General features: G+C 45.3%; 1 protein-coding gene across 1 annotated transcript in view; it reads right to left on the reverse strand.

The window, feature by feature from the left end:
* Positions 1–12,118, reverse strand: part of kansl1b (KAT8 regulatory NSL complex subunit 1b) — a 273,163-nt gene that overhangs the window by 93,465 nt on the left and 167,580 nt on the right. The window contains 1 exon segment of the mRNA XM_038779734.1: positions 3,073–3,268. Within this exon segment, the coding sequence (XP_038635662.1) occupies positions 3,073–3,268 (196 nt within the window).

A 12,118-nucleotide genomic window follows, 5' to 3' on the forward strand; every position in this document is an offset into this window, starting at 1 on the left:
TGTGTCTCATGGTCTGTGGATACGCTGCTGTCTCCTGCAGAGAACGTTTTCAACGTGTGGGTATCGGAGTTTGTTCCCATTAGGTAGCTGCAGTCCATTGTTAGTTCCTCTAAGGTCGCTAGCCTGCCCTGTGTGTAAAAGGTCCCGACAGTCAGTATCCCCCTCTGTCATGTCTTCACCTTTTAAAGGAGGCATCTAGGATGGCTGGCACGAACTTGTGGTTGCCGCAAATGGGGGGCATGGTGACGTTTCAGTCAAGCCTTGTTGCCTCATCTGGTTCTAGGTTTGGAGGGTGACTACCACCACTGGGCTTGAGTGGTTGGTGGGATGGGGGTGCTGCCGTGGTGAAGGCCCAGGGGGTCATCCCTGTACAGGAGCTCTCCTCCACCCTAATCCATTCAATGTCTGGTTCATCTATCCCCTCACTCTTTCCGCCATGGCTGCCCAGTCGTAGTACTGTATGTTTGGGAGGGCCAGACCCCCCAATGTTTCTTCTTCTCTGTAGGACTTGTGTGGATCTTGGGTTCTCTGCCTCCTCCAACTCTCTTTCCCCCCGCCCCCTCACACACAAACGTCACAATCATTTTGTCGACTGCATTGAAGAAGGCCTTGGGGGCGTAGATTCAGCTTCCAACATAACTAAAGCATTTTGCATCAATCACCATCCTGCAATATAATTGGTGACCCATATTTCAGAGCTCAACCAAACACTCCTCCGTCTCCTGACCACAATTTACCACCCTATGTCTCCAAATCCTAACCATCTACCACAATATCCAGAGGTCTTGTGATGCAATGGTTCACGTCCCTGTCTTTGAGCCAGACGTTCCGGGCTCAAGTTCCATCCTGGAACACGGATAGCCAAGGAATTACGCAGCCCAATAGGCTGAAAATTAATCTGCAAATACTTCCAACACATGCCAGCAACAGTGAGCTGGAGAGCAGAGGAGATTCCTAGTCAGCAAGGTAATGGAAAGAAAGTTGGAACCTCTACCATCACAACCCATTTTTCCCAACTAAACATGTATAAATGCACTGTGAATGGTAACACACTACCACAACACCCACAATCCCAACCAATCATTTGCATGTCTCCCAACTTCAAACACATATCAACTATTTCCCAACCCCCACTAACCACCCAATGACTTGAAGATATATGATTCTTTCATTAACATGGGGTCAAAAAGTGGAATTCTTTTTTTTTTTTAATTTAGAGTGCCCAATTAATTTTTTCCAATTAAGGGACAATTTAGCATGGCCAATCCACCTACCATGCAAATCTTTGGGTTGTGAGGGCGAAACCCATGCAAACACGGGGAGAATGTGCAAACTCCGCATGGACAGCGACCCAGAGCCGGGATCGATCCTGGGATCTCGGCGCCGTGAGGCACCAGTCCTAACACTATGCCACCGTGCTGCCCGGAAAAGCGGAATTCTTGACTGAAATACAGAATGGGAACATCACAATCAAATCGACTACTGTGACTCAGGAAGGCATCCCACTGCCATCATCTCAAGTGCAACAAAGAATGGGTAAGAAATGCTAGCCTTGCCAGTGATACCCATATCCCATAAATTAATTTTAAAATATTCTCTAAACTCTAACTAATCATTAATATAAATGGCTAATCATCCCCTATCACCAAATCAACCAGCCCACATTTTGCATCTGTTAACCACCTTCCATACACCTAACTAACCAACCAATTCTTTCCTGCTCCAAAAAAGACCCTGACAATATATTTAACTGTCTCCTAACCCTCTCGATACTGTTTCCTTTAATTTGCGCCACAACTCAACTGCCCTTTGGCAAAAGAGAACAACGAATTCCCCACTTGGTCTTAATTTCTTTGCTGGGAGTTGAACTCTACACCACAGAATATCTTCCATTCAGTTTTGTTAATCTCCTTCAATTGGGAAACTTTAGTCACCTCAAAGTCATTTCTGTTTCAAATATAGGAATATTCAGGGTGAAGGAAGGTATTGGAAGATGATACCTTCCAACCTTTAACTTTGGAGAGCACTAAATTTTAGATTAACTGGAGACGACTGAAACACACTCCTGGTTATGTCGTGTTAATGCCCTGGGTGTCCCATTGCAAGAAATAGGAGCTAGTACATTCACTATACCGTCAGACCTTCCCCTCTCTGATGCTGAGTGACCTGTGCTTAGAAAAGGCTGTTTTATTCCCTTCATTAACTTGACCTCCATTAACTTGGAGCATAGCATGATGCTGAAATCTTCTTCCATTGTCTTCAACTCTGTGCTCACTTCTTTGGGCCATAGTCCTCCCCCTAACCAGCAGACCTTTCACCCACTTGCAGCATTTGCCCTCCAACTGAACCTCTCGGCCTCAAATTCTGGCCCCTGAAACTCAGACCCAGGTCTTGTGTATGTATTTCTTACTCGCTGGTTTGTCTTGGCTTTTTGCCCAGTAATACTTACTGACAAAAGTGCAAAATATGGCTCAGCGGTGAAGTCCTCAGACACCTGCTACTAGCCAAAGACGTACAGGTTAGGTGGATTGGCCATGATAAATTGCCCTTAGTGACCAAAAAGGTTAGGAGGGGTTGTTGGGTTACAGGGATAGGGTGGAACTGAGGGCTTAAGTGGGTCGGTGCAGACTCGATGGGCCTAATGGCATCCTTCTGCACTGTATGTTCTATGAACAAAATGCTAGGTGGTTTCAATGCCATCATGGCATACAGAACACTCCTGGGATACATTGTTAATTAAGCACACCATTAAGTTTCTAATTTGTTTGAGAATTTAATCCAATAACCTGTGCATTAGCCTTCAAAAGTACATGCAATTGTTCTGGGTGCGGGTTTTGAGATTCCCAGTTTAGAACAAGACTATTTTGGTGCACTACTGCTTGTGTTGACGCTTTACTAGGACGATTCAAAACCAATTCCTCTGCCTCAAAACCCTCTACATCTAATTTTGCCTCAGTAAGAACCCCTCAACCATTTCTATTGGCAAATCATTCATGTTTCAATTTTATCACGCTAGGTGTTCTTGCAGTCTGAATATTATAATTAAGAAAGGTTATGTTTGCACGCACTCACCTTCCGGTTCAGTGGCTGAATGTTGTTGGGCCTGATCAGCCTCCGTTTTTTACAGGTCAACAGTGGACGAACTCGAGCAGCGATGCAGGTGCTATCGGGCGGTACTGGCAGCACATTCAACCTCTGTTTTTTATTCAGTAGCTCCTCAACATCCGAGCTGTCAGTGGAACTGTTGTCTGGGAGTAAACTGTGAACACTGTTAGGAGGAACAGAACATGCGTGAAAAGGGCAGTTTGCTTCAAGTACTGAATTTAAACAGTCAGCCATTACCTAATAAACCAGCCATACCACGTACAAGGGGTAATTTGTTCCGAAATATACATTATATTCAGACATGAAATCCCAAACAAACTTTTGCCTCACAAACACATGCAGATTAAGAGCTCAAAGGTTGCCCTTCAAACTCAGTTGTCAGATGTGATGTTGGGTGTGGGTTTCCACATGGAAAGTTTTAAACGACACAAGGTCAAATTAAAAGACTAGATGAGCTTTCTTTTACAAACCTCACACATACATTACACAGGCAACCGAGTTGGTTTTAAATCCAAGTTCAGTTAAACAGTCTGCTTATATCAACATTATCAATCCTCAATATTTTAAACCCTGCATTCGGTCAGCTCTTTATACATAAGTCATGAGCAGACACAGTGGGTACCGTATTGTTCTTTTCATTTCTTGCATTAGAAACAAAAAACACAGTACTAAGTAAAAGAAGACAACACATATCTGCAGACCAATCAACTCCAGCACAACTCAAGGTCACAATCGTATTTTTTCATCAACAGATTTATAAACATGGGTACAAGGCGAGAAACCCATTCAATCCTGAGACCCAGTTGCTACGCTCTGGGATGCAAAGGTTAGTGATGCACCATGCAGATTGCCAAAGGGCTTCATTATGGAATGAAGTCACAGGCAATTCCTTGCATAACCACTGCTCAACTCCAAGTAACAACCAGCTGTCTCCCAAACAAGTTAACTTTAGTGGTAATGACACTGGATGGTAACATCAGATAACAAACAGCACACCAGGACTTGTACAAATTCGGGTTGCATTTTCTTGGTCTTGGTGCTGTGCTATCACATATTAAAGGGCAAAAAAGGTGATAACGTTTATGCCAGTCAGAGCCTCATGGAGCCAAAGGTGCAGAATTATTCCAGCATGAAACTAGCGAGGTTGGCTATTTCTCAGAAGCTCAGAGACAACCTTGTGTGTTGCAGAGTTTGAAGTGTTCACAGACATCAACCCACTCAGTTACTCAACATCTGCCAAGCTTGAAGCAACAGAGTAAAGTGTCACTCTTGTGCTTCTGAGTGAGATCCAAACCAGGTCCAGAGGGGTAGAGCACCCACAATCTAACATTTATTTTCCATTACAATGGAGGACATCGGGCATCTTCAACAAATACAGTCGCCTTCAACATGACCGGAAGACAAAATATTCACCGAACCAATGCTAGGATTGTAAAATGTCGAGGTGTTGGAAGAGGATCAGGAAGCAAAAGGTGTTCTCAACGGGCTGGTCTGTGACAGTGTAGAGAGAGATGAAACAATTTCTTTCTCCCAGCAATCTCAAGTGCGAAAGCAGTTCACAATCAGGCAGGGCACCAACTCTTGGAAAAGACAACTATGCTGATATCGGTGTTGCTGGCCTGGGTGGCTATTGACATCGCTAACAACTGATAGAACTGCGAGAGGTTTACTTTGGTAACAACAGAGAAGCAGGTTCAACCCAGCATGGGATCCCTGACTGTTGCTTGGCCATTGGAAGTACTGACGATTATATCAATGTCCTCAATCCCAGTAGCCATGGGACCGAACACATCTCTGTGCTCACAGATGTCTTCACCAGGTTTCCACAGGCAATTCCCACCTGTGATCAGAAACCTCAAGTACAGCCAGAGTTTGGTTGCATGATTGGTTTGATCATTTAAACATTCCATGTACGATACACAGTGATTGGAGAACTTTAAAAGCAAAATGCTTTTTCTGCAAGGTGTACAGGATTGCAAAAGGCACACTAACCCCATCACCCAGAGAGTAACGAAATTTGAAGAGAATCAGTTGCAACCTTTATATAATCTTTATTGTCACTAGTAGCCTTACATTAACACTGCAATGAAATTACTGTGAAAAGCCCCTTGTCGCCACATTCCGGCGTTTGCTCAGGTACACAGAGGGAGAATTCAGAATTCTCAGCTGGTAAGGGAATTGAACCCGCGCTGCTGGCCTTGTTCTGCATCACAAACTACCTGTCTAGCCCACTGAGCTAAACCAGCCCCCTTTATGAGCGATTGCATATTTTCCCTTCTCAATGGAAAACAAAAGTAGCCCAAGAACCATCCAAAACGAGTTCATGCAGACAATATTCCACATTCCTCAACAGGCTATTCGCTGCACTACCTCTTCTTTGAGAAACATTCTGGGCGGGATTCTGTGATCCTGAGGCTGTGTGTTGCCGCCGTTGGAAACGCCATCACGTTTCTCGACAGCGGCAACACAGCCTCAGGATCAGCAATTCTGGCCCCTACAGGGGGCCAGTACGGCATTGGAGCAGTTCACACCGCTCCATCTGCTGATCCCGGCGTCAAATGGGCGCCGCAGGATCCGCGCATGCGGTGGCACCGGCGCCAACGCGCACATGCGCAGTGGCTTCCTTCAACGCACCAGCTCCAACGCAACATGGCGCAAGACTACAGGGGCCGGCGCGGAAGAAAGGAGGCCCCCAGCCAGAGAAGCCGGACCGCCGATCGGTGGGCCCCGATCGCGGGCCAGGCCACATCGGAGGTACCCTCCGGGGTCCGACACCCCCTCTCCCCCCCCGCAGTCCTCCCCCGGACCCTTCGACGCGAGTTCCCGCTGACTGAGAGCAGGTGTGGACGCGCCGGTGGGACTTGCCGTTTTTACAACGGCTGTTCGGCCCATCCCAGGCCGAGAATCAGCGGGCCAGCTGCGTAGAGAGACCCCCGACCTGTGCCGCGCCAACGGCGCAAATTCTCTGCTCTGCAGGGAATCGCATGCCGACGTCGGGGCGGCGTGGCACGATTCTCGCCGGTCGCGGGGATTCTCCGGCCCAGCCCCAGGTTGAGGGAATCCCGTCCCCTGTTCTATCAGTGGATAATCTACTTGGCACACATGCTGAAGGTGATGGCAAGCTGATGCTTGGATAGCTGAGCAATGTACAAGACTAAATTAGGCTTCTGAGATGGCAATAAAGACAACATAAAAAGAACTTGGAGAAGGAAAGCATTGAGCAAACACAAGGCCAATGATACTGATCTCCTAATTGGTGCAATAATATTCTTGAGGAACAGGAATATAAAAGGTTGCAATAAGATACAGGATGCCCAGGATCCTGAACCTCAAAGTTGTCAAGTGCTTTGACACTGCTGGTCAGATTTTTGTCATAGAAGCGGTAATTGGAGAGCAACCCAAGGTGGTTGATGCCAGAAGCCTCGAAGATGATGCGGGGCAGCAGACTCTATGTTGTAGTTGATGCGCAAGCTGACAATGGCTCAAGTGAAGTCAGATAATTATGCTGAATCCCAGAGTGGCCTGCGTGTCACAAATTCAGAGGGTGCATCCAGTGAGAGGTGACCTAAAACAGTACCACAGGAAGATGCAGAAATGTCATGTTGTGAAACTGCAGCTGAAGCAACAAGCGCTTCTACGCATGATGTCCCAAATGACATGGACACCAACATGATCTAGTCCAGGTCCCATCAAGAAACAGAAAATAATCTCCCAGATGCTCCCATAAAATCCGTTGAAAGTACCTCCAGAGTCACAGCACCGAGGTTCGGGGTTCGATTCCGGTCCTGGGTCTCTGTCCGTGTGGAGTTTGCATATTCTCCTCGTGTCTGCGTGGGTCTCACCCCCCACAACCCAAAAGTGTGCAGGGTACAAAGAATACAGCACAGGAACAGGCCCTTCGGCCCTCCAAGCCTGTGCCGACTATGGTACCTGCCTAAACTAAAACTGTCTGCACTTACGGAGTCTGTATCTATCTATTCCCACTCTATTCATATATTTGTCCAGATGTCCCTTAAATGCTATCGTACCTGCTCCCGCCACCTCTCAAGCACGTTCCATATATTTACCACCCCGAGTAAAAAAACGGGCCTCGCACAGCTGTTCTCAACTTTTCCCCGCGCACTTTAAACCTATGTGCCCTAGTACTTGACTCTCCTACCCTAGGAAAGAGGACCTGGCTATCCACTCTGTCCATGCCACTCATAATTTTGTACATCTCTACCAGGTCGCCTCTCAACCTCCGTCGTTCCAGTGAGAACAGACCGAGTTTATCTAACCTCTCCTCATAGATAATGCCCTCCATACTAGGCAACATCCTAGTAAACCGCTTTCTGAACCCTCTCCAAGCATCTACAAAGCGTACACAATATTCCAAATGAGGCCTAACTAAGGTCCTATGCAGCTGCAACATGACTTGTTGTGCAGCACGATAGCACAGTTGCTTGACAGCTCCAGGGTTCCAGGTTCGATTCCCAACTTAGGTCACTGTGTGGAGTCTGTACATTCTCCTCGTGTCTGCATGGGTTTCCTCCGGATGCTCCGGTTTCCTCCCACAGTCCAAAGATGTGCAGGTTAGGTGGATTGGCCATACTAAATTGCCCTTAGTGTCCAAAAAAGGTTAGGTTGGTTTACAGGGATAGGTTGGAAGTGTGGGTTTAAATGCGCTGCTCTTTCCAAGGGCGGGGCAGACTCGATGGCCAAATGGCCTCCTTCTGCACTGTAAACTCTGACGATTCTATGATGCCAATTTTTATATTCAATGCCCCAACCGATGAAGGTCAGCATTCCGAATGCCTTCTTGAGGATGGTGGATTGGCTTTGCTAAATTACCACACAATTAGAATTTTTTGAAAATTAAAGTATCTACAGAGATTAATAACTAAAGGTCATTGCGAGCGAATGCACGATATCATCCAACCCTCACCACTCGCTCAGATCGGTGATTAATGAAGGGAATGCGGTCACGTTGATTCAAATGTTTTAGTTATCAGAGTTCAATCCACGTTTCTAGTTATGTAATCACTTAATGAACAGTAATTCCATGAGACATATAGTTGCTGTGACAGCAACTCATTATCAGAGAAGTGTGCCGCAGCAGAGTCACACTGGGCCCTGACTCCTGATTTCTCACTTCAGTGTGAGGCTGCACGCCGCCTTCTGCAGGGCATTCCCCACATATGCCCGTAAATTCTGTTGGCAAGACCCTGCCAGCAGGTGGCGATGACAGCAAAAAGTGCCAGGTAGAGGAAGTGGTGTCTTCGGCAGGCTTAGGGTGGAGTCAGAGGCCCCAAGGAGCAGGCTGGAGCAAGAGCGATCCACCCAAAGTGTAAGTCTGGTTCTGGAGATTGGGTGAGGAGGACTGGAGCGCACATCCAGCTGCAAGGAACCCACAAGGACAGTCTGGGCGGCGGGGAATCCTCACCCTGAGAAACTGGATATACCATTTGTGGGCTGGACAACAAGGTAACTTGACTCTCATGTTGAAGAACTAGCAAAAGGAATTCTGTAAGTGCACCAGCTCTCATGTTGGTTTCTTTGCTGTGCTTCAGGTCCAGTTTTGAACCAGAGCCCTTTGGTGAAGAGTGGAGGAATTAGGTTGAGGATCACGACCCAGCACCCCAGTGGAACTCGAGGCACGCTGACCGCTTAATGCACATGTACATAAGCTCTGCTGATTTGAAACAAGGAATTGAGCTTGCAGTGGTTTTGCTGTGTTAATAGTTGTCCACTGGAAGGAGTTTTATTTAAAAAAAGGGGGGGGACTAGCATTTCCATGAATGTACTCGGTACTAAATAAAGGATCGCTGAGTCTGAATCTTGGTGTGTTCTATTTCAGCAAACAGCTCCCTCCCAAACAAGTTCACACCAGTGTTAAAGGCACTAGATCGGAATATCAGAAAAGAAGTAAGACTGCACAGCACAGTGGGATTTGCACAAATTCAGGTTGAATTATTGGCCATCTTGGCAGGGTGGGCTACAAGATACACAATGCACCGCAGAAGCATCTGCAGACCTCAGCAGCTGCAATGTACATTTACTCACTCATTTGTAAGGGGATAATGTGGTCAAGTACCAGATCACCCAGGATGGACAGAGTTGTTAGTTCAAGTAAAGTGGTGACTTCCGGTGAAATTCCCATTTATCTAATGGAGTCGATGGTTTATTAATCTTTGACAAAAAGTGACTAGGGTTTAGGAGGAAAATTTTCATCCACAGGACAGGTTCCTACATTAAATACAGGTATCTGAGCCATCCAAGCTGGAAAACAAATAATACAGGAGAAATACTAAGGATGTACGTAACTCTGTTAGAACCCTAGATTACAACCTTGCTTATGTTATGGGCCAGGGTTTAGAGAACCCCAAAGTGTATCATGGACTTCACCTGACCCACAATTTTAATAGATTGTGGTATGGGGTGCACATGGCCCACTCTACAGGTGTGATACAGCAGAAATGGAAGAGTATTTTTTATCCCGGGCTCGTCCGGGATAAAAGTGTATCCATTGGATTGGCTTAAAAACAGTGAGGGGTGGCGCATATTGTCGTTGCTTTTCAGGTGTGGTATTCTAGTTTAAGTGGGGAGTGTGTTGTGGACAATGGCTCTTTAAGAGGCTCTGAAGTTTTTGGGGGTGGAGATGGTCACACGCAGTACCTTAGGGACAGAGACTAAAAGCAGACTTGGCAAAAACATTGCAGTTAACATTACCTGACAAAATGCAAAAGATGAGGTAATTATGGCGGTGGCTAAGCATTTAAAGTTGCCTGAGATACAGTTTGACTCATTGGAAATGGCAAAAATTCAGTTACAAATTAAACAAATGGAACATGAGAAAGAATTAAAGCAGCTTGAATACGAAAGAGAGGAAAAGGAAAGAGAGAGAGTGGAAAAAGAAAGAGATAGAGAAGAATTTGGTTCACTCATTAGGTGCATCCCTAATTGCAAACAGTACAAATGGAATTCTTTATCCCAATCCTCTGGATAATCTTGACAACATTGTCTTTAATGTCTGATGCCACCTTTCTAACGCTCCCTGCAATTCTGGATGGTATGCTGTTGATTTACATTGTTCTATTCCTGAGCTATCCATAACTTCTTTGAACAACCTTGAGGTAAAATTTGATCCTTGATCCGATTGTATTTCTGTGGGTAGCCTATATCTAGTAAAGAATTTAAGTAACTCCTCCACAATCTTTTTTAGCTGTAATATTACGTACTAGAATGGCCTCTGGAAACCTAGTAGGCACATCCATTATAGTCAAAAGATATTGATTCTCACTTTTCATTTTAGGAAGCAGTCCTACACAATCAATTAGGATCCTTGTAAAAGGTTCCTCAAATGCTGGAATGGGTATTAAGGGCACTGGTTTTATCACTGCTTGAGGTTTCCCCATCACTTGATATGTGTGACATGATTGACAACATTTAACTACATCTTTATGTAGTCTAGGCCAATACAAATGTTTTTGAATTTTACCTCGAGTTTTACTTATTCCCAAATGACCTCCCACTGGTACCTCATGTGCAAGTCGCAACACCTCCTTTCTATACCCTACCAGCAATACTACTTGATGAACTTCTGCCCACTTTTCATCCGCCTGCATATGTAAAGGTCTCCATTTTATCATCAAGACATCACTTTTACGGTAATAACACCTGGTATACACTCACATTCCTCTTTCGTATATGCTTTCTGATACATCCGGTCTATTTCTACATTTTTCTGTTGTAACTCCGCCAATTTTCCTGAACTAAAAATATCCACCTCATCCTCCACCTGTTCTTGTTCTTTTTCAACCATCTGATCAAAAATAGTTTCTGATCATTGCACTTCAACTTCATCTTCACTCTTTGATTTCTCCTCTTATCTTAACCTGTGACTCTGCAACCTTGCTACTACACAATCCGGAAAAATCCTAGAATATTAGGATATCCTAGGCTAAAAGAGATGGCTAGGGAAATTGCAGATGCACTAGTGATAATTTACCAAAATTCACTAGACTCTGGGGTGGTCCCGGTGGATTGGAAATTAGCAAACGTGACGCCACTGTTTAAAAAAGGAGGTAGGCAGAAAGCAGGAAATTATAGGCCAGTGAGTTTAACTTCGGTAATAGGGAAGATGCTGGAATCTATCATCAAGGAAGAAATTGCGAGGCATCTAGATAGAAATTGTCCCATTGGGCAGACGCAGCATGGGTTCGTTAAAGGCAGGTCATGCCTAACTAATTTAGTGGAATTTTTTGAGGACATTACCAGTGCAGTAGATAACGGGGAGCCGATGGATGTGGTATATCTGGATTTCCAGAAAGCCTTTGACAAGGTGCCACACAAAAGGTTGCTGCATAAGATAAAGATGCATGGCATTAAGGGTAAAGTAGTAGCATGGATAGAGGATTGGTTAATTAATAGAAAGCAAAGAGTTGGGATAAATGGGTGTTTCTCTGGTTGGCAATCAGTAGCTAGTGGTGTCCCTCAGGGATCCGTGTTGGGCCCACAATTGTTCACAATTTACATTGATGATTTGGAGTTGGGGACCAAGGGCAATGTGTCCAAGTTTGCAGATGACACTAAGATGAGTGGTAAAGCGAAAAGTGCAGAGGATACTGGAAGTCTGCAGAGGGATTTGGATAGGTTAAATGAATGGGCTCGGGTCTGGCAGATGGAATACAATGTTGACAAATGTGAGGTTATCCATTTTGGTAGGAATAACAGCAAACGGGATTATTATTTAAACGATAAAATATTAAAGCATGCCGCTGTTCAGAGAGACTTGGGTGTGCTAGTGCATGAGTCACAGAAAGTTGGTTTACAAGTGCAACAGGTGATTAAGAAGGCAAATGGAATTTTGTCCTTCATTGCTAGAGGGATGGAGTTAAGACTAGGGAGGTTATGTTGCAATTGTATAAGGTGTTAGTGCGACCACACCTGGAGTATTATGTTCAGTTTTGGTCTCCTTACTTGAGAAAGGACGTACTGGCGCTGGAGGGTGTGCAGAGGAGATTCACTAGGTTAA

The sequence above is a fragment of the Scyliorhinus canicula genome, chromosome 19 (assembly GCF_902713615.1).
Source record: "Scyliorhinus canicula chromosome 19, sScyCan1.1, whole genome shotgun sequence".
Classification (NCBI taxonomy): Eukaryota; Metazoa; Chordata; class Chondrichthyes; order Carcharhiniformes; family Scyliorhinidae; genus Scyliorhinus; species Scyliorhinus canicula.